Here is a 27,603-nt window from a genome sequence, read left to right as displayed (position 1 = left end):
GGGACTGCCCGGGAGCCGCGGGCGGAGCCTCGTGAGAAAAGTCGCGGGCGGGCGCAGTGCGCAGGCGCGAGGCGCGGCCCCGGCGGGCGCATGCGCCGTGCGTGTCCCGCGCGCGGCCCGTGCCGGGCGCAGCGGCGCGTCCCCCCCCCCCCCCTCCGGCGACCCGTCCGATGCCGCCCTTTGACCCGCCGGCGGGGTGAGAGGTCGGGCCGCCATCTTGTGGCGGAGGCTTGTTGTCGGTGAGGCTGCGTCGCGCCCTCCCCCGCGGGCGGAGCAGGCCCGGCGCGGGCCGGCCCGCCGCCATGTCCTCCTTCTCGGAGTCGGCGCTGGAGAAGAAGCTGTCGGAGCTGAGCAACTCCCAGCAGAGCGTGCAGACGCTCTCGCTGTGGCTCATCCACCACCGCAAGCACGCAGGGCCCATCGTCTCCGTCTGGCACCGGGAGCTCCGCAAAGGTACGCGGGGCGCGGGCCCGGCGGTCTCGCTCATCGGCCGCCGCCTTTCTGCTCCGCGGGCTCGGGCGCTGTCCCGGCCGGGGGCCGCCCCGGGCAGCTGCGCCCCGGCGGGGTGGGGGGGGAGCCCGCTCCGGCCGCCCCTTCTCCAGCGGGTAACGGCCGCTGAGGCAGAGCCTAGCGAGGGGCCGGTTCTTCCTCGCGGCGGCCTCCGGCCTCTCCGGGGCGGCACGGCGGAAACCTCGCAACCCGTGAAGGCGGGAGTCACCGTTTCGCGGGAGCCTGGCCGCCCTTTTCCTGCTGCTGGGATCATTTATCGAACTTCGCCGGGAATTCCGCGGGGGGCGTTCGCGGTGCTGCGAGGGGAGGCGACGAGGAGAGGGGGTGCCGGGCCCGGCAGCTCGGTTGTAAAACAAAGATGTTCTGAGCGCTCTCCCCAGGGAGTGCTCAAGTTAACTGCCAAGTGCTGTGCTGGCTGCTCAGCTTTTAGATCCTGCCTTTAAATTTTGTGTTTGGGTTCATGGTACTTATCTATTACAGAATGGCGCTGTGGGCTTAGGAGATAAGCAATGTAAAAGTGGTTGTAGCCCTAAGAACGGTTTGGTAGTATCATCCAGAAATATTCTGTGCTTTTTTTTTTCCTTGCAGATTAATGTAACTAAAGTTAACTTGTGGTAACTTCTCAAATTGCTTCGTAAGGAGTTCAGGGAGGCTGCCAGTGTCCGTGCTGGGGCCTGGTCCCCCGGGGCAGCGGCGGAACCGGCCCGTGGCACCTTCCCGCCCTGGGCAGCCTTGGCCCGGTGGGGCAGACAGTGCTGGCGAAGTCCTTGCTGGAGGAGCTTTCATGTGATCGCTGGAGTTGCCATTTATTGAGTATTAAGTATGAACTTTTGAAAGATCTGAGTTTGGCCTGCTGTGGAAACAAGTGATTTTGTTTTCTGCCTCGTGCGTGTTTGCAGCCAGCGCACTCAGGAGAACGGTGTCTCCCACCGATTCTGGCCGTGGGAGAGTAGAAACTGATGGTGTCAGGATGGGAAAAGTTACGGTATATTAAAGAAATTTAATGCTGCTTTGGCACAGCATTGTCTGGAAAATGTTTGATTCTCCGCAATAGCTTTCTCCTGCGGTTTCACTCTGTTCTGAATTAAGTGGTTCTATACCAAGTTTTTTTCCTGGTTAATTAATGAAAAAATGTCTGCTGTTATATTCATTTGCTGGTAGGATAGAACAGTGCGTTTTAATCTGTGCTTAAAATTTATTTCCTACACAGCTTTCTTCAGAGTTGAGGAGTCAGTGTGCACAAAAAGCATTAAGATCATGTTTGTTTCATAAATTAGAAAAAAGGCAGAAAGGATTGAGAACTGCTTGACTAGAAGGCCTCTGATTTGTCTTGGTAACATGGAAATATTTTGAACTTTGTTTTTAGACTGAAAAGCTGTAAGCACCTTTAAAAACATGTTAATGATTCCAGGTGAAAGAAGTGAGAAATAAATGCAAACTCTCTCTGTTTTGTTTTTTTCTTCCTCCTTTTTTTTTTTCTTTCCCAGCAAAATCGAGTAGGAAACTTACTTTCCTATATTTAGCAAACGATGTCATCCAGAACAGTAAGAGGAAAGGTCCTGAATTTACTAGGGAATTTGAATCTGTTCTTGTGGATGCTTTTTCTCATGTTGCCAGGTATGTTGCTGTATTATGTATGTATTCAACTTTTCTCTCTCGAGATTTGCATTCTTGTTATACAAGGTTGAATTCAATTGGATTTTGTTTTGCTTTTTGTTTTTGTAAGTCTCAGGGATGCTTGTACTCTCTCTGTAGTAGAGATTGGATTCTGGCTGCTCTGTGGCTAACAACTGTTGAGTGTTAATGTTTCTGTTTGGTCAAACTTGTCTCTCTGTGAATCGGCCCCTCGCAGCTTTACACATGTGTTCTGTGTGTGCAACTCCTGCAGACTTAATTGTTACCAAAAGATCTTGCAGATCTGTTTGTGGGCACTGAAACTGAGCAGTTGCATGTGCTCATCAGAGCCAGGTAACGAGTGGCTCTTCCCCATTGTCAGAAGGCTTTAAAAGAGCGGGTATTTTGGGTCACTGGGTTCTAGTCAGTCTCCTGGTCTGAGTGCAATTTCTTTTTGTATTGCTCGTTTTAGTGGTTATCTGATCGTTAGTCTCCTTGCTAAAGAAGGAGGAATTTTATATGTGAAAGGGAAGAAGTGATGCAGCTACCATCCTGTCAAAAATGGACTATCACTTAGTTAAGATTTTCTCTAAATAGCGCACTAATTCCAGTTACCTCAGCTAAGCAGCTCTAATGTTCTGTGTTAGTGGGATGCTGTTGGGGATGGCTGGCTGACTTTCAGTGCGCTATACGAGTACATTTAAGTGCCTAATGATCCAAACAACCTGCTTTTTAATTGGGATGTTATTGGCTGAAACAACTGTTTAAAGTTAATACTCTGAGTTGTAAACATGTCAACTTTAGGGTATTTTATAACCCTCCTCGCAAATTCTGAACTGATAGCAAGTTTCTTCCTTCAAAACTTTGCTGCCCTGACTTTGGAGTGGGAACATGGGGCCCTTTCAGACAATCTTTGGTTCCAGTAAAAGGGGAAAATTGGCCATAAATCTGTTTTGCATGGTCTGTCTCAGATTATATGAAAGAGATTCTCTCCAAACGTGCAAATATTGTGATGGATACAGCTGTTAGTTTGGAAGATGCTCTCTTAAAACATAAGGAATGTTTTTCAGCTGAACTATAACAATTTTCTAATCTTTGAACAGAGAAGCAGACGAGGGCTGCAAAAAGCCCTTGGAACGATTGCTTAACATCTGGCAAGAAAGGAGCGTGTATGGCAGTGAGTTCATACAGCAACTGAAACTCTCTATGGAAGACTCCAATAGCCCCCAAACTAAAGGTAAACACGTATTGCTTTAGTCATGTGCTTTATTTTGCTTTTTTTAAATTGGTACGTGTTTCACTGCAAGTACTGTGAGGAGTCGAGCTCTGGCTCCTGTAGTTGAGTGGCTGCCGGAGCTGGTCATGGAGATTCTTCAGGATTGTCTTGCAGAGTGATTTTTGTTTAACCCGCAGTTCTGGTTTGCCGGTGTGTTGCCTTGTGGCTAGCAGTAAGCTTAACTTAAGGTAATGTCGTCTTCTGCTCACGCAGACAGAACACTCCAGGGCTGCCTTTTGATGTGAAGACAGGTAGGGTGCAGGGAACTGCTGTGTCCACCCGGAGAGTTAAAATTGTCCCACTCCACAGCTCTGAGAGTGGTCAGCTGGGTTATTACGATGGTTTTTTTTCAAATGCTTTAATTCTCATACAAATTGTTTTATTTTGCATAGTTACTATATTTTATTATGATTCAGAGAGGACCTTTTAATTGAAGGCTGGAATATATGCCCAAAGTTTGTCTGGTCTCTCTTTTCTTATACCAGCTGACGGCGTTTGGGGAAAACAATAACTTTGCATCATTTTAACATAATTAGACCGTCACGGTTATAACCTTGTTACTGCATGAGACAGATGTGAGGAACTGAGTATTAAGCTTCTTGCGTTTACTGTGCTTTTCCACTGCTTTGGCAGATACTGCCTCTTCTGTAGCATCTGAAAGTATTTAACTGGTAGTGCAATAATGAAAAGTGGGGAGCAGTAGGGTGCCTAACCCGTGGAAGGTGAGGGTCGAAAATCAAGAGTGTTCTGGTCTGGGGAATATTTGTCCACTTCACAGCTAGAGGAAGTGTCAGTGTCTTCAAATTAGATAAAATCGCATGGATGCTTTGACCAGATTTTGCTCTGTTCCCCACAGACGTGCGATGCTTTGTGTGAGAGCTGGCTTAGTCATTAGTAAAGTGCTCTTTTGCTGTTCTTATGTGGTGAGAACAAGCAGGATGTGTTTACTGGAGTTGGTAATTATTACAGAATTAATGTGAAGACATGTTAATATCTACAGCAGGTCACAGGGAGGTCACAGAGATGCTCGGAGGGCTGGAGCACCTCCCTTATGGGGACAGGCTGGGAGAGTTGGGGGGTTCAGCTGGAGGAGAGAAGGCTCTGGGGAGACCTTAGAGCGGCCCCCCAGGGCTGAAAGGGGCTGCGGGAAAGGGGGGAGGGATAGGATGAGGGGTGACAGTTTTGAACTGACAGAGGGGAGATTTAGATGAGATCTAAGGCAGAAATTCTCCCTGTGAGGGGGTGAGGCCCTGGCACAGGCTGCCCAGAGAAGCTGTGGCTGCCCCCTCCCTGGAAGGGCTCAAGGCCGGGTTGGACGGGGTTTTGGGCAACCTGGGCTAGTGGAAGGTGGCCCTGCCCGGGGCAGGGGGTGGCACTGGATGGGCTTTAAGGTCCCTTCCACCCCAAACCGTTCCATGGCTCCGTGGTGAGCGTTAATACGAGGCATGACTCTGAAGACATATGTCTATGGCTGCAGTTTTGTGGTTTTTCACAGACTTCTTCAGCCAGAATGGCTGGGTGGTGCTTTAGCAGCTACAGCAGAGACCTTCCAACTTACTGTCATTGAAGTATGACATTCAGAAGGTCTTGGCATTTTTTCCCCAAGTGCTGGGAACCAGCTGACCTCAGCGAAGGGGTTGTCTCTTCTGTCTTGGCAGAGGGAGTCTCTGCTCTGGACGGGGGCAGAGGGGAAGGGTGCAGGGGTGCAGTCAGCACGGACTGCCCCGTGCAGTCCCGAATCTTCTGTTTGGGTGCGATGCTAAGACACCTGTTTGTCAGGAAAGGACAGAATTTACATGCCTGAATTCCTGTTGAACTGAGTATTTGAAACTGTTAATTTAAGGTACCTGAATACATGTTTCACAAGCGTTTAACTTTTAATCCTAACAAAATGATACCGAGTGTCCAAGAAAGAGCTGGGGTGTCCTGGTGAGTTGGGAACCAACTGCTGCTGAGTGTCGTCCTCCCTTTCGCTGGTGGTATCCATCAATCCTTGAGATTAACTTCTCAAACATGTTTATACAGAATGAAACCCATCCCAAATGTAACAGACCTTTGTCTGTGGGAAACAGAATGAAGAAATACAAACATTTTAAGAACTGCTGTGTGCACATCTTCGCTTGGCGAGCAACTTAGTTTTTGTCTGGGTGCTCGGAGATGTCATTGTAGTATCTTTTATTTGAGAGAACAGTTCAGCCCTTTTCGGGAGTGTGAGTACTTCTGCCTTATTGCCAATTTGTTGTAAAAAAGAAATGGAGATTTTTAAACTAAGAGAATAAATTTTAAACAGTCAGCAGAGTTCTCCTGAGATTTCCTCCTTGTTTTGACTGACTTATTTTCAAATGAGCTTCTTAATGGTAAGAGCTGGTTTCACATGGGGTTTTTATGGATTTCTAAGATAAACTGGCATTCGTCCAGTTTCTGGTGGGTGACTCTGTTGCAGGAGGCTTTGTTGTAGTTACTCTATTCTGTTTTCAGACAGGTGAACATAAGCAAGGTGGACAAGAATGTATCATGTTTACAGCTATAACGTTTATCATAAACATGGAAAGCCATAGCTCAGTGCTCCTCCAAACCCGTTCTGACTTGTGGCTTTGTGTACGCCCGAGGTAGACCCAGCTGAGAAATAGGTGGTGATAGTGTCTGTAGACTGGTGTGAGGCTGTGCCATTAAAACAAAATTTTGGAGCTCGTTAAGAGTATCCGGTGCCGCGGTAATGCGTGCTGGTTCCTTCAGCCTAAGGTATGGCAGCGGGCCTGTGCAGGTGGGTCTCTGCGGCTTTTCCATATCGCAGCGTCCTAAACCAGATGGGCTGGCAGGTGCCACTTGCTGAAGGGGGTGGCCCCGCTCGTGCTGCGGGGCACCACTTACAGGTGTGAAATGCCAAAATACCGCAGAGTCCTGCCTCAGCGGGGAGAGGCATGGTTAACGCTCCTCGGTCTGCGGTTCAGCTGCAGCTTGTTTCCTGTTCCATTAGCAGCAGGGCCCTGGGTGAGCCTGTGGCAGTTCGGCTGGCGGCACGTGCCGAGTTCCTGCCGTGGAGCAGAGCTGATTGCACAGAAAATGAAGCTTTGTCTTCAGAGCGGCGGAGGAGGCAGAGCACGGGCCCTTCCCAGGCATTGCGTTCCCTGGTGCCAACTTCCTCAGTGGTGCAGCTCACTACCACATCTCAGTCTTTGGGTTCCTTGAGCAGATACACGTCTACGTGGAAATGAGGTTTTGAGTATTGATATCGTATGTTCTTTTAACTCTAATTGTATTCATTAAGCTTGCATTTGCTTTCTCATTAACCTCATTTTTATTAGAATGTTTCTTTTGACACGCAATAGGGAAGAGAAGAACCACTCATTTATCTTAAAGCCTGAGAAAGCTGGGTCTGTAGAGGTTTGGTGTAAAATCCTTTAGGTAACGTAACCTATATAGCTGACATGTTTTCATTGTCTTTGTGCTAAGCAGCTGAAGGAAGCCCTTGGATGTGCTGTGATGTAGGAATGTCGCATAAGGCAGAACTGAACTGCTGCCCATCTGCTCTGGTTGTGTTTATATTGCAAATCCTGGCGCAGGAAGTCAGCCCCGTGTTAAAATGTGGAGAACAGCATCGGAGAGGAGAGCAGGCAGGGACACTTCCAGGAATTACGGAAATAAAGCACCTGGAGAAGGACTAGGAATCATTCCGGAGCAGATCAACTCCCGTTACGCTCGGCCTAGGAGGGGCTGCCAGGAAATCTGTGTGTAATGAGAACTTAATTGTGAATAGTCTACCTCAGAGAAACGAAGGGTCAGAGCAGTTGGGGGTACCTGGCGCCTTTGGGTTTCTCTTTATTTTGTTCTTCTCTGTCTTCTGGTGTTCCTTGATGGTCTTCTGTTTTCCTTTAGGAAGGCTGTCTATTTGTTGTTTTATTCAGTGTTTTGTCCTAAATCACTTTCCAAAAGTGTCTTTCATGTGAGTTTACTTGGATTCTGCACAAGTTGCTAAACCCCTGGTACTTGGAACCTAAAGCCCACATAAGTTGGTTTTTTTTAGTTACAGTTTTGGGAAGCTTATTTTTTTGTTATGCTGATTGAGGACGATAACCCTGCCAACACAAAACCCCACTTAAACTCAGCTGGTCTGCTTTTAAAGAAAGCTGCTACCTATAGAACTTCAGAGGTACAAACCCTGGTTCACAGGTTTGCTGTTGCTGTACGCTCTCAGTTAAACGGTGTTTCCTTGCAAGTCTCTGCTCATGCCACTTGTCATGTACCTGTATGCTTAACTCTCAGAAAAGGCACGTGATGTACCTGTGCCGAGACTAATAAATTCTCATGTGATTTAAGGACTATTTGGGGCTTTTTTTTCAAAAACACTGGAACCCTTTGCCTAGTTACGTCCAGTGAAAGTCATTGTCTGCCTGGGGGGTTCCTTGCCATGAGCTGTGGCTGCTTCTCGAACGAGGAGACGAACGTAACCAAGCCCTCATGAGAGAAGATAATTTTATATTGCCTTGAGATTAAAAAAACCCCCACACAAACCAACTGTTTTTAATGAACAGAGGGAAGATTTAAACTCCTAGTTACCTTTTTGGATGTGTGTGCACAGATTCCACAGTTGGTTTCTCTTTACTGTGTGTATGAGCCTCGAGTCAAATCAAAGAAGCCTGTTTCCCTCTGGAAAGAGTTGTCAAGAGGTGGGAACAAAAAGGTGAACAGCCTAGATGGGAAGATGTCCTGTGTTGCCAGGCTTTGTCACTGAGGTCTTTGACACACTAAGCTTCCTTGGGCCGCTGGAGATGGTTTGGAGACTGAAAAGTTGGTGGAGAAATCCCTTCTTGGGTCTCTCTGGACACTGCAACAACAAGATAACAACAGCCCTGAGTTTCACTGCAGAGCTGTTACGACAGCAATTGTCTGTCGTTTTGGAGAAACAAAGTGCTTTGCTCTTTGGAGGCTTTTAGGGAGTAGTTCACTTTCTGAGCTGTGAAACCGCTGAACGAAACGGGAAAGCTGGCTCCATCTCTAGTAGTGGCTTCTCTGTCTGTCTTCATGTCCGTGTCAAGAATGGGCTCTTGGTTTTCCTGGAAGCAGCTGTCCATGTTCTACAAGGATACCGTGATTGTTGCAGAGGATGTGTTATGTACCATTGCTGAGTTCTGGTCAGTTTTAGACACTCAGTGCTCGCTTTCCTCTTCTCTTGCTGGATTTGAGCTTTCTCACGGGTGTAGACTGCATGGTTAAATTACTTCTGGCTAGCAGATTTAGAGAGCTACCCAGGCAGGGGGTGTTAAAGTTTATGCCTTGCTTCCCGTTCTCTTTCAGGGGTCCTTTTCTACCATGTGCTCCTGAGTAAAAATAAGTGTGGGGTTGTTCATCTCTATTTCATCAAAATAGAAAAAGTGTTTCTAGGATTCTTCAGTGAGGTTGTCTGCTGCCCTTGTTTACCAGTGCAGAAGAAAAAAGTGCAGGAGTCCCCATTTATGTCATGCTACTCATGCCCAAAACGCTACTTCAGAGCTGGCTGCTCTGTGCTCCTTTGTCCGCTGGCCACCTTGTCCCTTCAGTGGCCGTTCGTGTGCTCGGGGAGTGGCCTCTCTCCAGACAGGCCAGCTGGTGCCTGGCGCTCAGGGCCGCGGGTGTCCGTGCGCCTGCCGCCTCCTGGCTGTTCCCAGTCAAACTCCCTGGTCTCGCTCAGACAGAAGATTCTCTGAATTCTGAATCCTCTGTTAGTCGTAAGCAGAGCGTGGTAGTGTGTCCCGTGGCGGGCCAGTTGGCCTCACAGCAGGAAGAGCTCTTCAGCAGTTGGAATCCCAGTTCTCGCTGTCGCTTGTGTGCGCGCTCTGGTCGCGCGTTCCTCTGTGGATTACCTTGTTTATGCTTTGTTGGTTAATTACTTTTAAGTGCACACAAGTGGTAAATGCCGATGGCACGTTGTATTGGGCTGGAGATGCTCTCCTTGGCTGTTTGTCACCCGCACGTCTCCTGTTCAGCTCGGCTCCTCTCTTGCGGGAGCAGCTGTTTGTCGTGTTGACCCTGCCTGTCACTCAGATTGTCAAGCGCTCTCTGACATCAGCTGTATACTTGCAATACTTAGACTGTACCTTTTTCTAGCCCGGGTAGCTTTGCTCTAACATACATCAAAAGTCCGTTTGGTTTAGGGTGACTTTTCTGTGCTCTTTCCTTTCCATTGAGTAAGACTCTTCCCTAACAGCAACATGTTTGTGTCTACCTGATAAAGATCCTTCGGCTTTTCTCTCACACGAGTGGGATGGACAGCACCTCTGACTTTCTCTCCACTGAAAGAAAATGTTTTCACTGGACAAGGAGGCAAAATTCTTCATTTAAAGACAGAGCTTTCTGTTTGCTTCCTCATTAGCATTGGGCAGACTGATTTAATTTTAAATCAAGAGTGATCTTGGATTTCCCTGTGAGTCAAAGGATATACAGACTCCCTTGAACTCCTTCATTATCTCGGCAAAACTCGATTCCATTGAAGATATGTTCTCAGGACTCTGTCCAAAGCTTTATTACAAATTATCCAGGCTCTTACTAATTTTGGTGGCAAGTCTGAAGAATGATCTGTCATCTTCTGAAGGTTCTGTAAGTGGCTCAAAGGCTGCATTAAGATTTCTGACTCATTAAATCAACTGTCTCTTCCCTTTCAAGCTAAGGAATGCTACGCTAAGGCTCATTTAACCAACGCTGTCTTGCTTTATGAAATCCTTATTTCTGAAGAATTCCAGGTTACCTGCTTGGAGATCGGTTCGTGCTCTGCCCGTCGCTGTTGTTGCTGTTGCATCTTAAAGAGTTTTGGTTTGACAGAGCTGTGCTGGAGTCTTTATTTTGGTGGAAGAATGGAAGGTTGTCCAGCCAGCAGTTGCCGAGTTGATTGTGGGACCGCAGTGAACATATGCTTGGTGCAGAGAGATAGCTTGAAATTCTTCTGCCCATAGGTATGGCAGCATCAGTGCTTCATTTCTGCTGGTAGAGATCCTCACCCGCATATGTGGTGTAAACCAGAGGATCTGAGCCGGGCTCAAGACCTGCCTTTTATTGACAAATCAGGCGTTAGCTCACCTTTCTTCCTTTCGGTGTAGGAGGCATAAATACGGATGGAGCGCACGCTGCGATGTGAGGCTCTACCCTTGTACTGGTGTGTGGGCAAAGTCAACCTTCTATTGCTGTTTGAGTGTTTGGAATATGATGCCAACGTTGGGGTTCCAACCATGGTCATCCTTCTCTTTAGAGAGCTTGAAGTAGAGATAGTTAAGGTGGGCAGATCTGGCATCCAAACGAGCTGCTTATGTGTGTCTTTAGTTGCAGAGGAGAAGAAGTCTTTAAAGCGGACTTTTCAGCAAATACAAGAGGAGGAGGATGATGACTACCCCGGGAGCTACTCGCCCCAAGACCCCAGCGCTGGGCCGCTGCTGGTAGGTGGGCTGGGCTGCGGGGGGGTGTTGCCGAGGCACCTCCCGCCTGGGTGCCACAAGGTGGAGCTGCCAACAAGAGAAAGGATGGAGTGGGGGAGAGGCAGCTGGGGTGCAGTGGAACAGCCTTTCCCTGATGAAGTAGGGTGCCAGTGCTGGGGGACTTCGGGTGGGCTCAGCCATGGTCTGAGTCGTGCTGCCAGCAACCAGCCTCAAAGGGCTGCTGGAAGAACAGACCATATTTTAGATTTTTGTACAACCAGCGTGTAATCTCCCAAAGCCAAACACAGTTAAGATTTTTTTTTTTTTTTGTAGGACATCTCCTTCCATGAGCTATTAAAAAGCTCAGCCTTTGATAGATTTGTATGGAGTTGGTTAGAAAAAACATCTCTGAAGACTTTGTTTTGAGCTGACACGTTAGTGGTGTGGAAATAGTGGGAATGAAATAGAGGATCATTCTGACCATTTGAGGCTACAAAATGAACATATGTTAAGCCATTGTCTATTTGAAAAGGATAAAAAAGCCCACCACCCATCTGGTAGACTGTAAACATTGAAAAATAAAAATAAATAACAGTTGTCAAGGAAGTAAGTGAGGTTTTTTTGTTGTTGTTTTCACCTCCAGATGCCTTGCAGCTTATGGTTTCTCTTGATGATAAGCATTGTCTTTGTTACTGTTGGAAGTAATTAGCAGTTTGTAAAGAAGTAGTAAATATTAGGTAATGGACTTCTTTTTCACATTAAACAAATATTTATTTAAATTTTCTCAGTGTTTTTATTAGTTTTCAAACTTTTTCAAACTAGTTTAAACATTCGTGGTTGTATACTGGGTGAGTGTTCCAGTTTCAAAATCCTCCCACTAAAACTTCAGTATTTTTTAAAACAAAAGAAACAACACTTTTTTTTCTTCATGGGCTGGGAGTCTCTGTTTCTCCTTTTTTTAGATTTATTTTTTTTTTTTTTTTTTTTTTTGAGCAGGGAAGAAATATGGTGTGTCAGGGGAGGTCCACTTAAGGCTGTCTTCATCCACATCCTTCTTAAGCTAGGATATGTCTTGAGTGTATTCATTTAAACTGACACATTTTTCCTCAGTGCACAAAAACCAGCTGTGAGATGAAGCTGAGGAGATACAGTGGAGTCTGGTTTAATTGCAATTGCAAATTAAACTGCAGAGAGCCAGCTGAGCGAAGTGGGGATAGCAATGGCAAAATCAGGACAATAGAAAGTTTGCTTTAACAGAGATAGCTCTCAGTCATCAAAGCTTATGGTAGGTAACCCGTTACAAAATCCTAAATCTCATAATGATGGAAATCCGATACAAGTTTGGTTTGGGGTTTTTTTTGCTGTGTCAGAATGCACCTTTGGAAGAGAACACAAAGGTGCAGGTACGCTCCTGCTGGGCGGGAGGAAGTGCCAGGGGTGCTCAGCTCGGAGCTCTCGTCCCAGCTTGGTGCGGCGCAGAGGGCTGATGGCTGTTTCTCAGACTGGTGTGGTCGTGTACTTTTCAGCTTTCTCTTAAATTCTCTTCATTGGAATAAGAAGTTTTCTGCTGCGGAGTCTTGAAAAAGATGATCCTACTGTAATTATGCGCAAGTTCCTGAACACTGGGATCTTGTAAACTTAGTGAATACTCCCTGTGTTGGGAAGCAACAGTTTAAAAATTACTTGAAGAAAATACTCCAAAAATGGTTGCTTTCAAAGGTGGGTGACCTCAGATGCAGTGGCCACATCCACGGGAAATGGGATTAGAGTTACCCAGTTGTAACGTTGGCTGACTTGTCTTGTAGACTGAGGATTTGATCAAAGCCCTACAAGACCTGGAAAATGCAGCATCAGGAGATGCAACAGTGCGGCAAAAAATTGCCTCCCTGCCTCAGGAAGTTCAAGATGTTTCATTACTGGAGAAAATTACAGGTATGAAACAGGAAGATGTATGAACATGGGCCCAAAGAATAACTTAGAAATCAAAGTGTTTTCTTCTTTAAATAATCACAACGTATGGCGGAGTGAACTCCTGCTTTTGTGTCCCTGCCTTGTAGCTCTCGGGTAATTGATAGGTACCAATCCTGTGATGTAAAATTGAAGGTGAAACTCGGGTAGCTGGTTCTACCTCTCTGGCTTTGTGCTTTGAGAATATCAACAGCATTTTGCAAGAATGTAAAGGAAATAGGGCCAGAGTTCTCAGATGGATGTGTTTGATTTTGACCACCTTGACTGTTAGATATTTTATCAGACTCTGCTGAGTACACACGCATTCCTTGATTGCTACGGAAAAGGAAACTCGCTACACCCATTAGTCTGCCAGCCTTTGTTTAAATGGGCTTTTGCAATTGTGTTTGAAAAATAATCTTAATAGAAGCATTTACAGGTTGAGCTGATTTGGCTCTTGTTCCTGGAAGTGGTTTTATTTTGGAAGTCATTAGGAAGTGTCACTTACTGAGTCCTTTATAATATGCTCTTACAGTGTCCAGCTGTGAAGACTGGTGTGCAGTTCGTATGTTTGCTTGTATTGATCCCTGAGGAGTTATTCGGAGAAAAGAGGAATTGAAAAGTGCACACCATGTTTAAATGGGGAAACCTACCTGATTCATTTAGCTGAAAGTACAGCCTGATGTTTTAGTTTAACCTGTTGATAGAGACTAACTTCACAGATTTATATATCCACCCCCCTGCCATTATTGATACTCTGTGAGAATAAAATGCCGTCAGTCACGTCAGTGCCCAGAACCCACCGTTCTGGGGTTGTTAGTCCTGCCTCTTTCCTCTCTATCCCCTGGGATAAGAACTCCTGTTTTCCGGGTGAGCCAGAAGTGTATTTCTGAATGAAATGTGTGTGTGCCTGGTGAATTGTAGCCCCTCTGTCAGGATGCAGAAGGTTGTAAACTTTGTCCTCTGACGTACCCAACGCCTTTGCCTGTAGACAAAGAGGCAGCAGAGCGTCTCTCGAAGACGGTGGACGAAGCCTGCCTGTTGCTGGCGGAGTACAATGGCCGGCTGGCGGCGGAGCTGGAGGACCGGCGGCAGCTGGCACGCATGCTGATCGAGTACACCCAGAACCAGAAGGATGTCCTGACGGAGAAGGAGAAGAAGCTGGAGGTGAGTACTGATTGCCACGGGGCCGGCAGCCCGTTGGCTCAGCCAGTGTGCCCGCGCGACCCTGATCTGTGTGCTCCTCTCGGGCGAGGTGACTCGGGGTGTTATCTTTACATTTGGAGTAAAACAGGGGTAAGAAAGTGGTGGAAAAGGTCTGGAGAAGGCAAATCTGTCCTGATGTTCAGTCTTGTATGTTTTAATACACCTGGACCTGGATGGCCCAGAACTCTGAGCTTCTTACAGCAAAATAGGCTCACCTAGCAGAGTGCCTTCAGATTTACCCTGTTGTTTTATGAAATCCCCCTTTCCAAAGTACCAGCCTCGCTTTGCCCTAAGTAGCTGGGGTGTTTGTTTATTGGTGGGGTTTCTTTATGGTTCTTTTCCTTATGGTCGGATGCCCTCATCTGCCTTCCCAGCCCCTGCTTGACAAGGGGATGCGGGTGAAACAAGATCTTGCGGTGCAGCCCCTCTAACCCGCAGCTTCGGTGATGGAGCGTAAACGGGGCTGAGGCGAGAGACCACGACTTGGGTTTCCTGCCACAGCTCCCTCAGACAAGGAGGGCAGGACACTGTGAAATGAGACTCAGCTGCCTGGACCTGAGCACCAGCTGCACGTCCTGGAGCGAGTGCAGAGGCTGCGGCAGCCAGCCATTTCTCTGAAATGTTCTTTCTCGAAGGAAGTTCTTCCACGCTAGTCCCAAGATGCGGTGCTGAAAGTTTAATTAATGATTGTGGTTGTATGTCACTCTGCCATCTGTTAAACTGGCCCTTGGCGGCACATTAAGGGCTTCCTCGGCGCTGTCGGCTGCCGGTTATTACGAGCAGCTGTTGCTGGGTGGGACGTGAGTTGCTGTAGAGGACAAAATCTTCTGGAAGGAGACACTGCTGGTGCAATGTGGGCTGTTTGCTGCCATGACAAACCTAATCCTCTGACAGCTAGGCAACATTGTTCTGAGGTACATTTTGAGTGTTTTCTTTGCCATGTGTGTTTATATTAGAGTTTCTCAACGTCTTGTGACTCTGAACATGTTGCTTTTCCAGAGCAACATGTTTTCCAAATCAGCCAGACAAGTGCTGATTCCGCGTTCAGAATTAGAGTGGGTAGTTAATAATTCTGCTAGATTGTTTAGCTTGAATTTCTTCAAGCATAGCGTCTGTCTTATGACTGAGTCATTAAAAGGCACTTTCAGACATGGATATGAAAGATGCCATAAAATGAATCCTGTTTGGCACCTGATCTATTTGCTGAATACTAGTGGAAGTCGTGTGTCAGGTGGGTTTTTTCCTTGCTGAAAGGACACCTGTCATTGTGTGTATACATAAAAATATATAAATGATAGACAAACTGCTCTTTACTTTTTTTTTAAAAAAGGCAAAAAATAGGTAGTAAAATGATACAAAGTAATGTTTTAAAAAGCCCAGAACAATCCATAAATTTGAGTTAGGAAATTAAGAAATTCATAGTGACAACATTAATTTAAAGTTTCAAATGCACTAGCTGAAATGCGACAATTGTGCTGGTTTTGATTTTGGAAAATATCATAGAATCATGGAATGGTTTGGGTTGAAAGGATGTTAAAGCCCGGGCAGGGCCACCTTCCCCCAGCCCAGGTTGCCCAAAGCCCCGTCCAACCCGGCCTTGAGCCCTTCCAGGGAGGGGGCAGCCACAGCTTCTCTGGGCAGCCTGTGCCAGGGCCTCACCCCCTCACAGGGAGGAATTTCTGCCTTAGATCTCGTCTAAATCTCCCCTCTGTCAGTTTAACCCCGTTCCCCCTCGTCCTATCCCACCCCTGATGATGAGTCCCCCCCCTTTCCCGCAGCCCCTTTCAGCCCTGGGGGGCCGCTCTAAGGTCTCCCCGGAGCCTTCTCTTCTCCAGCTGAACCCCCCAACTCTCCCAGCCTGTCCTCACAGGGGGGCTCCAGCCCCCCCAGCATCTCTGTGGCCTCCTCTGGGCTCTCTCCCAGCATGTCCAGTATCCTTTGGGTAAGGAATGTTACTTAAAAATTGTAACTCTGGCAGAGGCAGAAATGTAATCCTGAAAGAGAAGCGGTTCACTGGCTGAGCTGCTTCGTTAGTGGGAATAATCCTGCTGATGGCAACAGGACCGGGTGCTTGCCCGTGTTAAGTGTAAACACGTTCTTTAATACGTTGGAAACTAAAGAATGATGTTATAAAATATCTGTTCAGGTTAGCATCTTTGTCATTCTGCCAAAACAAGGTGGCCTGAGCACATTAGAAGCCTAGAACGAGCTGTGGGAAATGCCACTCTTTAATACTTGCTTAACATGAAGGCACAATTCATACTCGTGTCAAATCTCAAATCTTAGCTGAGGGATATTGCCTGATTAAAGCCTTCCATTGTTCTTGACTTGTAGGGGGTTAATAAATAGTGGGAGATGTTGGTTACAGATAGGGCAGGTCATATCTGCTCATCAGTTTTGTTTGAGTCTTTGATGTTCTCACAGCAACGTTGTTGAGAAGCCTGGATTTTTCTTTGTAGTGCTAATAAGCATTTTAATAGAAGGATCTGAAATTCTTGTAGCAATTAAGAATGTATTAAAAAACAAAACAGTTACTCAAGCAAAGACTGCAATAAGAAAATAACTTAAAACAATCTAATTTTACATGTCTTCTCATTGTATGCTTTGGTCTCTCAGGGTACCCTTTCCAGAATCTTTGGTGCTATTGACTGTGAGTTTTTTCTCCTGACTCTGGGATGAGATGGTGGTTTTAGATAGAGGACAGATTGTTTACTTTGCTCTTCTAATCTACCCAAGGCTGCTGGTTGGGGAAAGTTTCTGATTGCAACATGACTCAAGGCTTTATTTTAAAATATGGAAATGTCTAATTTGGAAATCACTCTCGATATTTTTTGTATTTTATTTACGCACAAAGCAAAGTCACTGAGATGGCAATGGAAGTAGCTAATCCACATCTTTTGAAAAGCAGCTTTTGTGGTCTAAAGAGCTACAGCTGTTTACTAATCCTATTAATACTATCCCTCATGAAACACAGCAAATTCTCAAAACATTTACATAAACTCAGCGTAGTTATGTCTAGTGGGCTAATGCTCAAAATACTTTGCAGTGTCAGAGCCCTGTGCCATAGAGCTCTTGTCATCGGTTGCAGAAGAGGTGTTCAGCGGAGGGCCGATACGCTGAGAACGGCGGCTGTGGGCGCTGCTCACCCCGGGGCTCACCCAGGGCTGGGTGAGCTGGGGCTGGAACAGCGGCCTGGGAGGAGGCGCTGGCAGTCGGAAGGGAGAAAGCTGGCCCAGAGCCTGGGGACTGTAACACGGACAAACTGCTTTTAGGGTACCGACTGCAAAAACTGGGAGTGTAATAATTAGGATTACTTTATCTGGAGGGGGGCAGATTGCGATCATTTGATTGTAGTCTCAAAGCACTTGGGAGGAGGAGGTGGAATTCCTTTAGTCCTGGTAATAGGCTGCAGAGCAAAATCAGCTGGACTAAAGCTGATGCTGAACAGCCTGTAACAAGGCACATGTTCCTGGGGGTAAATACTCCTCAGATTAACTTACTGAAAGGTATGGTGGATCCTGTCGTTCAACATCTGAACACTGAATTTCTTTTCAAATGGCGCTTCATCTCAGTCAGAAGTTGTGGGCTTGATACTGCAGCTGCTCTATGATCTTCCATGGCCTGGACTTTCATAATAGCTGTCAGGAAATAAAATCCATTTTCAGACAGGCATAGAAACAAGAACTGGTGTTCCTCTAAGAATGAGATAAGGTGTCTTCATATCTCACACGAGTATTTAACTTCCAGTGAAAGTTCTCTGATTTGTGTTATTTTTGGCCATTGCTGTACCGAGTACAATTGGCTGGGGAGGGTTTTTGTCCTTCAGCACCTGAGTCTGCAGAACTTCAAGGGGAAGGAGTGTCTTTGAAGTCGGTGTGCTCTTCCTGAGGGCACAGCAGGCAAGGGCAAAAAATCCAGGGAGTCAGTTTGTGTGAAACTGAAACACAGGGGAGATGCCCCGGAGAACGTTTCCGTTTTGGTCTGGCAGGTGACTGTAAAATGACGTCTCCTGAAGGGGTGGGACGAGAAGAACCTGGTGGAGATAGTGCTAGAAAATGGCAAATGGTGTGGAAGCTTTATGGGCGTCTGAAATAGCTGCTGACAGAGCAGATTAGGAGTAAGTGGAGGAGGGTTGTTTTAGTCTGATGGGGAAAGGGGGGGAAGAGAGGAGAGTGTGTGTTCAGATTTTTGTGTTGATTTGCAGCGATGCCGAGTTCTTCCCAGTGCCCTCCAGGTATCTTCTGCACCTGCGTTTGCAAAAGGTGACATGAGGAGCAGGCTCAGTACATGCAGTGTGTACAGGGGGTGCACACAGAAATACGTGTGTGTGTCTGTGTATAAAGAACAGACTGTATTTAAGGTCCAGTTTAGGGGAAATTTTCTGATTGTTGACTGCACCTGAAAATTTATAACTCAGAACCCTGCTGAGAGCTGTGGGGGTTTTCAGATGTTGGTGGGTTTTAATATTCATGGCTTCAAGGCACCTTTAATAAGGTGTTAAAGCTGTGTCCATATGAATTTGCAAACCCTCTTTGATAGTGCCTGTGAAGGATGAAGTACAGTCTCCGCTGAGGTTTCCTGGACTGCCCAGCACTACACATTTTCTTGAAATACGGTTTAGTTCAGTGGGTTAATGCGCAATTTATTGCTGTGTTGCTGCCACAGCTTAGGCTTTGTTGCATGTCACTGTTGGCACGCCCTTGTGGCTGCTCTTTTCCTCTCAGACGAGAATTCCCGGGCTGTGGTATATTCATTCAGTGGTTTAGGCAGGGAACAAGAGGTGAGGTTTCAGTTTTTCTGCCAGGAAAAATGTCAGTATTTTACATGCATGCAAGCAGCAGGAGACAACCCTGGGAACTGGGCAGTGGAGGGGTCTGCTCTGCACCCTGGGCAGAGCCCCCAGGCTGAGAGTCGTGCTCGGGGCTGTCGGACTCGGGTGGTGGTCGGCAGGGCAGAGGGCGCTGCCCGTTCCCAGCCCCGAGCCGCGCGCGGAGCCACGGCTCTGCCATGGCCGGAGGCTGCGGCCGGCCTGGCTCTGGGTGTGGAGTGTGGCTCCAGGCAGCACCTGGGTCTCTTCACACAACGCAGCGGTGTAATTTCTTCACTTTGTAGGCACTTTAGGCATTCACAATTGAAGTAGTACTGCAAATGCAATCATACTAAAAAATAAAAGCGAATAAAAATCATCCAATATTAACATACAACTTTTTTATGCATTTTACTGAAGTGAATCGGTGTATAGCTGCTCTTTTGCTTAAGATGCTTGAAGAGGTGAGTGTGGAGCTGTTTGCTTGTGCCCTGAGTGTTGATTTTTGTCATGAAGATCGTCTTTCCCCCAGTGTTTTTTGTGGAAGGATACGTTGCAGCAGAAGCCGGGTGGTGTTGCCATTGTACAGTGGCAGCCTGGGCCGGTTCTGAGAGCTGCTCACGGTGGCAGAGGCCAGCGGAGGAGGAGGAGGAGGCAGAGGAGGCATCTCCAGCAGCTGGAGAAACGTTCTGCAGAGGACTCTTCAGTTGGACAACTTCAAGTTGTCTGAAGCAGAGAGGAGAGGAAGGAGACAGGTAATGGTTTCAGAGCATGTAATTGTGCCAAGAGCAGAAATACCATCTCTGGTGAAGCGTGATGAACGATGCTGTGGAAGAAAGAAGCCTTGTCAGATTTAAAAGGGCAAGACTGTGAACAAGTTTAAGGTATGAAAATGAACTGAAGCTCTGTAAGGAGATACATCATTCAAGCTCTGATTCCTGGGCTGCATCTTTCAGAAGTGTTGTATAAAAATCTCAGGTTGGTCGGTTTAGTGCTGCTGCAAAATGAGAACTGGATTCAACATGAGCATTTGTTTTTCATGTGGCTTTTGAGGTGAGTTCTGCTGCGCTGAACTTACAAAACAGGAGACGTTTCCCTCGTATCTGACTTCTCGCAGGGGCAAACGGGCTGTGTGGCTGCTAAAACCCCTCCAGGGATTTGCCACGTTGCCGCGGTCGGGAGGCGAGGCCGCGCTGGGCAGCTGCGGGCCTTGTCGAGGCGGCATCCCTGTCCCGGTCCTATCTCCGAGGACTCTGGCTTCTGGATCAGGCCTGATGTGTCTGATCTCTCACTTGGGTTCTGTTGCATTTGCTTGGAAATAAGCAAGTTTATAGATCATTCTTTTGACCGACTACTTTTATTTCTAGGACACCGGGGTTTATTTACAAAGCAAATTCGTGTCTGTGTTGCAGACAGACTCTTTAAAATTTGCTTTCTGTGAGGTTTGGGTGGTTCTGACTGCTGTGAGAAAGCTGTTCCCCTGCCAGCTGAGCTGCTGGCAGTTCTGCCTGGCACACAGAGCAGCGCCTGCCCCGCCGGGTGGGGAGGGTGCTTTATAAAATCCAGGGTAGGGTACGGTTCTAAACCCGGGCTTATTCAGATGTGACACTTGAGAATGTGGAAGGAGGTGGGTTTGAAGGCAGGAGAAAAGTGCTGGGGTGTGTGGCACACTTCTGTTGGAGAAGGGGAATTTTGAGCTGGTTTTGAAGAGGCCGAAGGAGCGGCGGGGTGGGAGGTGGAGTGAGCTGAGCCGGCAGCTGCTGTGCGGCTCCTTCTGGAGCACGAAACCCAGAGCCAGCGGTAGGCCGTCTCGAGTGTTATCTAGCACATTATATCTGCTAAAAAACAACGACTTGGGTTGTCCTCTAGGTGTATGTACACTGAAAGTATTGATTAGTAATAATTCATGCTTTCTTAGATAATAAAGAACAACCTTGGGCTGGGGAAACCCCGAAAGCAGCAAACCAACCCCTTGCTGTTGTGACGTGTGATGGGTTTTGTCAGGGCTCGCATGTGCTGTTCACTTACTCGCCAAGCAGGAACTTCATTCTCCTTGCTTCAAAAAGCTGTTATTTTCGTTAATTTTCTCCCAGTGCCCCTCGTGTTGGTCATTTCTTACAGATACGCTGTCAAGCGTATAAACGTGCTTATTCTGACATGTTTTAATGAGCAAGTTGTAGAGTGCTCCGCGTAGGTTAAGTGGCAAGTGGCAAAAGCAAAGGAAAACCCGATCAACCTGCTGTACTAGTGTTGTATATTGAACGTTTTTAAATAGAGATTTTACACAACCATATAAACATATTGCTGTCAAACTCTCGCTTCACTGTGTACTGTTTGCAGATTTCTGCTGAGCCTTGGTGCATCTTCCCCTGACTCCTGTGGCGTTTTGCTGTCGTAGCTCTGGCTGATGCTCTTGCATACCAGAACCAGGGCTGACTGCCTGCTCTTCCTATTCACTTCCCAAATTCTCATTAATGCCTAACTAGATGTTTTTCAGTAGATGCAACTGCTGTGATGACTTACAGCATGTTACTGCTTGACCCAGCACAGGAATGGAAGTGTCCAGGGCAAATTCTGAGCTGGAATAAAACAAAGTCCGTGCTGCAGAGCTCGACAAGGTGAAGCAAGCTGTGCACAGTCCTCAGAATGAATGTCCTGTCACGCCGATCACAGTCGGGTTTATAATGTTCAAGCAAGGCTGCTTTTGAACGAAACACTTCTGTCAGGTTCGTTCAGTGGTGGTTAATTCTGATTTTGCATTTCTTTCCGGGCTGAGTATCCAATTCACTTGGCCGCCGTGGATGTAGAATGCCGCATACTGAAGGGAATGGTGATTAGCAAAAGCATTCCTGTGGCACAGCGCCAGTTTTTTCTGTATCATCCTGAAACTCCTGCTTACAGCAAAGATCTCATTATTTTGCCTAAAAAAAGCAAATAGCATCCAAATACTATTAATCTTAATGAAAGCCCACTATGCAGCGAGGCAATTAGCTAGACACATGAAGTACAAACTAAGACCTCAGACGGCAGCGGTTTCTTTCAAGTGCACTTCATATTTTTTTGGTTTTATAGCATGGAGGGACCTTATGCAAAAATGTGCAAGATGTGGTTTCAAAGCATGTCAGGGGCTACACGAAAAACATGGTTTCCCATGAAACCTGCTCCCAGAGTCCTGCGTTGCAGAATACGGCCACAACTCTGTGGAAAAAGAAAAGCCCCTGAGCCTGGAGGCTGTCAGTGGTTTTGGGGCTATTGCTTGCTGTCTTTTCCTTGTGAGTACTTTTTTCCTCTTTTTTTTTTTTTTTTTTCCCCCTAACAGATAGGACTTTGGCCTCACTGCTTTAACAAAAACTTTTGTGTGGACTAGTTGATGCCTGCATTAACCTACTAGTAAGTTGGAATTACTTAGAATTCTCCATGAGGCTCTCAGTGTGGAGTACCCCTGAAACTGGGGCTGTGTTAAGAGCAATATTTTCCTAAAAGTTTGAAGCTCTTAACTGGGGATCTGGGAACAGGTTGCTGCTGTTAATGTGTGGAGGAATTCCTCCTGTCTGTATATTTGCCACAGCATAAAAACCAGGACAGAAATACTGTTTGCATACATCTTAGCGGTTTTTCGTTTGTTGTTCTCAGAGCTGGGCTATCAAGAAAGGCTCTGCAAAGATTCTCAGTCCCCTAAATATCAGGAAACAGATATTGTTTGGATCTAATACAGTTGTGATAGTCAGGCAAATAGTCTTCAGCTGAAAAACCATTGTGTCCTCATCCCAAGTGCCCCCTAGAAGTAGCGTGTCCTGGTCCTCGTGTCAGCTTTGCCCTGGTGGTGGCAGGTCCTCGGTCTTCCCGTAAGGCAGACGTTGTGCTGTACCCGTTTTCACAGAATTCTTGTGTGTGGATCTTGGCAATTCAGGTAGTATTTGAGGTATTTTCTTGGCTTATGCTTGGAATTTGCACCTTCTACCCATTGATCAGACTTGGAGGACTTGCCAACTGCCTTGCCCTTCTTGATTTCTTTCCTATCTTTAGTAAAATTTATTAGAGAACAAAAAAGCCGATATTCACTCTTGACAGAGTTTGGCATTCTGGAGAAAGCACTGCCCTTTCTTTCCTGACTTGATATCTGTCACTCCCGGGCACTGTCCTGAATGATGATTTTTTCAAATTTTTTTTTTTAAGACAGTCTTCTGGGGGCATCAGAAATCAGTCTGAGTCCAGCCTCTTCCACCTTCTATCCGTGAGCGTTTGGAATACAATAATACAATAAATATTTTTGCTTCCTGTATCTGTGGGCAGGAGCTGGTGTTCTGCTGTCTCCCTGCCTCACGTTACCCGTGACGTGTCAGCCTTGAGCAGAGCTCCCCGTGTGCCACCTCCCCAGTCAGGATGTGGCACTGCCATGGCTTTCTTCTTTATCTGCTTTTGTTCTGTATCCCTGCTTAAAGCTCGGGGGGGTTTTCCTGGTTTTGTTCTCTGTCTTCATAACGTGACTTTCTTGACTTGCTTCCCTATTTATGTATCTCCCGACGTGGGATGACGAGGGATGATCCTGACTCTTTGTCTTCCATTAAAACAAAACAAATCCTCACAATGCTAAATTAATGGGGGCACCTTCTCCTGAGGTTTGTTGTTGTTGTTCTCCTCTAGGCTTGAGAACAGTACGCTTTGGTTTATGAAGCTGGTCGAGCTTTGTTTGAACTTGATCATTTCCGTTTATATCCTGTGTACGTTAACAGGAGTGTTTGGTTACGGTGGCACGTTAACTCACCGAGCCTCATAAAAGGATTTAAGTTTGAAATAGGCTGTTAGAGGACATTCTTATTTGGTGCTGGCAGGAAATTTATGGAATATATTTACATAGCCGTTCTGGCGTAGGGGTGCTCTGAGTTGTTGCAGCTGACTGCTGCCCTCGCCATTCTAATTCAGAGTAATGAAACACAGAGTGTAAACTCATTGCTTGTAAACCCGCAGGAGCTGCTGCGCTTTAGTATTTGGAGAAGGTGAAGAGAATTTTCGTTGTGGAGAAGGTTAGAAAGACTGGATTAAAGTTGTAAACTCTTCAGAAAGATGTTTAGATTAAACGTGTGTCTAGTTTTATTTGATCTTCAAAGATAAATTTCTGTTCTCGGGTAAACTGTTCTGTTGGCCCAGTAAGTTAATATTACAACTGAGTGTAGAAGACTCTTCTGTGTATGGCTCTTCTTACTTTTCTTTCTTTCTTGTTTCCTCCATTCTGGAGATTCCATGAAAAATATGCCATGCGTAGCTGGATAAAGACTGGTGCATTCCAAAAGAAATGATGTAATACTGGGGTTTATTACTTAAATAGCTGTCTTCTGTGACTGTTACATAACCATTTAGAATCACAAAGCTTTGAAAATTACACAAACGTCAATCTTCAATTGAGTTTCTATATTGGATAACTTGGATATGTGTTGTCTGCTCTCAAGTGGCCTCTAAACATAATTTAATAAGGTGCGATTCTTCCTTTCATTTCCAGGGTCCAGACTCTCCCTCTGTCCGCTCGTTATGAAACACTAATCACTGTTATCTGCTGTCTCTTAGACTGTGGAGGTTTCTGAAGGTGGATAGATGTTTCTTACTGGGCTTTTAATGCTCAATCTGGACCTCATTTGTGGAAAAACTACTTGCAAGTTTCCTCTTCATGGGTGTTTAACTTACTGTTTTTTTCCCTTTGTAATAAAATTCTGGAAATGTGTCTGTACTTGGCTTGGTTTCTCTCCAGCGGGGAAGTGTCTTTCTCCAGTTGCCACCTCGTGCTCCCACACGTTTCTGTGGTGGTTGTGAACGCGGCGGGCTCGTGGCACAGCTGGGGCTGCTGACGTGAGCTGTCCCACGGCTCCCGGGGGAGGGCCCATCTCACAACCAAAACTTGGGTTTGATTTAGCGACTTGAAAGGGAAAATTGGATTATCTGAATATTCAAAACTGATCAAGTTCGGAAAAAAACAAAAAAAAACACCCTCAAATGAGAACCCAAAGAGCGTTTTAGCAGCCTGGGGGTAGCAGCAGCCCTGGAGTGGCTCTGCCGGGGGGGCAGCACCCTGCCCGCGCTGCCTGGGGACACTTCTCAAAGACTCTGCCAGGCCCCGGGGGGCAGCTCCGGGGGCACTTTGCCCAGCGTCTGTGGAAGTGACCCCGGGCAGGGTCAGTGGTTTGGGGATGCCAAGGCCTGGGGACGGGCTGGGAATTGGGGTGCGGGTGAGTGGGGGTGTCCTCACCGGAGAGCCAGCGCCTCAGAACCCTCGCCTGGGAAACGCTCCGGGCTTCGCTGAGAGCACTGCTGGTTAGCGAGCACTGCTGGTTAACTCTGCTTAGTCTCCGTTCTCCTCTTCTCCCCTAGGAGTACAAACAGAAGCTCGCTCGGGTAACCCAGGTCCGCAAGGAGCTGAAGTCCCACATCCAGAGCCTGCCGGACCTGTCCCTGCTGCCCAACGTCACGGGAGGGCTGGCGCCGCTGCCGTCTGCTGGTGACCTCTTCTCAACAGACTAGAACCAGTGGTGTCCCCCCGTTTCCGTGATTACCAGCAGAAGGGAGAAGACTCTGGTGTTGACTGGAAAGCCAGTCTTCCACGATCTGCGGTAGGAAGGAACTCGCAGACCCTGCTTTCAACCTCTTGGCTGCTCGTGCTCACCCTCTCTCTGCGTACACTGGCTCACGGTGAGGGGAGGAAGAGGAGCGAGTTTTTGTGAGCTCTGAAGGGAGTGGGGGTAGTCCATATAGGCAAACTTTTCTCATATTTTTTCCATACTCTTTAGTTGCTGTTTGCTCTTAGCACTTGTTACCCCCACAAAAGTCATGAGAATCATGTACATACACACCTGGAATGTTTTCAAAGGAAGTTTGACCACACAACGTTTTTCCTCTGTAAAAGTATTGTATTATTTCTGAATGAGTCTGGTCCGTTGTAGCTGGGTTTCTGGACCTCATCTCTGAGAGCAGTAGGGGCTGGTGGGCGTCGCAGGGACCTGTGAGTGCAGGTGCTGCGCCACGGCAGCGTGAGGAGTGGCATCTACTGAGCAATGGTACAGAGAAATGCCTTTCTTCCAGCCGCGGTTCCTCGTGCTGCTGGGGACTGACACGGAGAGAGTTCCCATTTGGCATGTCCATAAATTGAAACTCACCACAGGCAATAAAAATAAGCAGCTTTTCTTTGTGAATTAGAGCGCGCTTCATAATTTACACTCTGCTGAGCAATGCAGAACTGGATATTACCTAAATGAGAGTGGAAGTAAATTTTGTTCTAGCTACCTTAGATTTATACCACATTTTTCCTCTTCATTATACAAATTGGGATGGCCACAGAGGCTGAGGCTTGGAGTGGTGCATTGCAACTGCTGAGATCCCTGTGACGGGCACTGTCAGATCTACGCTCAGGATGGTTACACTGAAAATACTGTTCTATAAATTCTCTCCATAGCTTTAGTGAAGTTATTTGATGCACAGAAGTTAAATGTGGTATAAATATTTATTTATATAGAAAATAGACCCATATATATGCACATATCCTGTATGCATATGTACCATGTCCATGCATGTAGATCGTAGAAGGATGTACTTAATTTTGTGTCACAGACTATTGTGAGTTGATTTTTATAATTGGAAGAAGTTTAAAAAAAAAAAAAAAAGGCCAATTTACAGTACTCTTAATTCCATTAGGTTGCTAGCTAACGTCTCGGCTGCCGTGGATGTAGTTACATTGCAGTTTTGTGTAGGCTCTGACAAGCTGGACTCTGATCACTGAAAACCATTCCAATTTGGGTAACAATTCTGTTTAAATTTAGCACCTCTCACTATAAAACGTTTCTGGAAACACTTGATCTGATAATGCAGGTTTTGTAACGCAGAGGCTGCAGTTAGTCGATGTGCTGTGTTTGTGCCTCCCTATAGTCTTAAGCTGCTGTTGTCAAAGACATGAGAGGAAACCTACAGAAATGCAACGCTTGGTCTGCGTCCTCGGTAATTTATTTTACAGGGTATTCAGTAGGCTATTCAGCATTCAGTTAAAACAAATAATACAGCTTTTTTTTTTTTTTTGGTCATTAGGTTGTCAAGAAGCTCACGTCCTTTTCTTACTGGCACTTCATTTTGTCCTTTTTTTAAAACACCCTTACTGCCCAGCCAAGAAATGTGTATTTTCTCTTTAGTTTACAGGAAGTTTTCCAGTGGCAGAACGCTGCTTTCCGTGAATTGGTTTGATTGTACAGCCTTTTATGGTCCAAACATTATTTAGAGAAAACACTGTATATTCTCTCTGCTTTTGCCAAAAATGAAAAACAAAAACCCCACCAAACCTCGCAAACCCAAACCAAAAGACTCATTTCTATCCTGTCCCAGCTCATGGAATTACCCAGAGGCTGTTTCAACCAATAATTGTTTTGACCATTGACTGAATGTGTATCCATTAGAGAACAAAAAAGCTGTCATAGAAAAAATTATGTAGACAAATGTGTTGACATCTTGTGCTGTTGTTTTGGGCAAATCTTCTGTGAGAGAGTGGTATGTTTTGTTTTGTTGGTTTTTTTTTTTAAATTGAAATGTTTTGATTTTTTTTTTTTTCAAATATATGTGTGTGGTTTATTTTGCTTAATTTAAATGAAGTCTTGTGGTTTTTAATTTTATTTGTTTTACTCTTTTGGGCAAAGGGCATCTGGTGAACTGGGTGACATTCTCTCAAGGTTAAACAGATTTCCCCAAGGTGTGTCTTTTTTTAACAAAAGCTTAAATCTGTATATGAATTGATTTAGGAATTAATTTAGACATATAGGCTGCCATTTGTGACAGCAGTATATTCTGAAATGTCTCATAGATATCTATTTTTGAATAAAGAGGGTGTCGTTGAA

The 27,603-nt window shown here is 46.3% G+C and overlaps 1 protein-coding gene across 2 annotated transcripts; it reads left to right on the top strand.

Annotated features, from left to right (window-relative positions):
• Positions 1–191: 191 nt before the first annotated feature.
• Positions 192–27,603, top strand: RPRD1B (regulation of nuclear pre-mRNA domain containing 1B). Of its 2 annotated transcripts, XM_074920228.1 has the most exons (8): positions 192–453; positions 1,998–2,127; positions 3,228–3,330; positions 7,958–7,969; positions 10,702–10,803; positions 12,594–12,714; positions 13,721–13,896; positions 25,103–27,603. In XM_074920228.1, exons 1-8 carry the CDS (start codon positions 303–305, stop codon positions 25,250–25,252), a joined length of 945 nt encoding a protein of 314 aa, XP_074776329.1. In that variant the 5' UTR covers positions 192–302; the 3' UTR covers positions 25,253–27,603. The 2 variants fall into 2 exon arrangements, with proteins under 2 accessions (XP_074776329.1, XP_074776328.1); XM_074920227.1 differs by lacking the exon at positions 7,958–7,969 and having other exon boundaries at positions 3,228–3,361; positions 10,691–10,803; positions 12,588–12,714.

Source organism: Athene noctua, chromosome 16 (assembly GCF_965140245.1).
Source record: "Athene noctua chromosome 16, bAthNoc1.hap1.1, whole genome shotgun sequence".
Lineage (NCBI taxonomy): Eukaryota > Metazoa > Chordata > Aves > Strigiformes > Strigidae > Athene > Athene noctua.
This window is presented reverse-complemented; position numbering and strand designations above follow the sequence as displayed.

Coding starts and splice junctions, on each gene's coding strand:
- RPRD1B (XM_074920227.1), top strand. CDS start 303: ATGTCCTCCTTCTCGGAGTCGGCGCTGGAGAAGAAGCTGTCGGAGCTG. Junction 10,804..12,587: donor CCAGCGCTGGGCCGCTGCTG/GTAGGTGGGCTG, acceptor CTTGTCTTGTAG/ACTGAGGATTTGATCAAAGC. Junction 13,897..25,102: donor AGAAGGAGAAGAAGCTGGAG/GTGAGTACTGAT, acceptor CTTCTCCCCTAG/GAGTACAAACAGAAGCTCGC.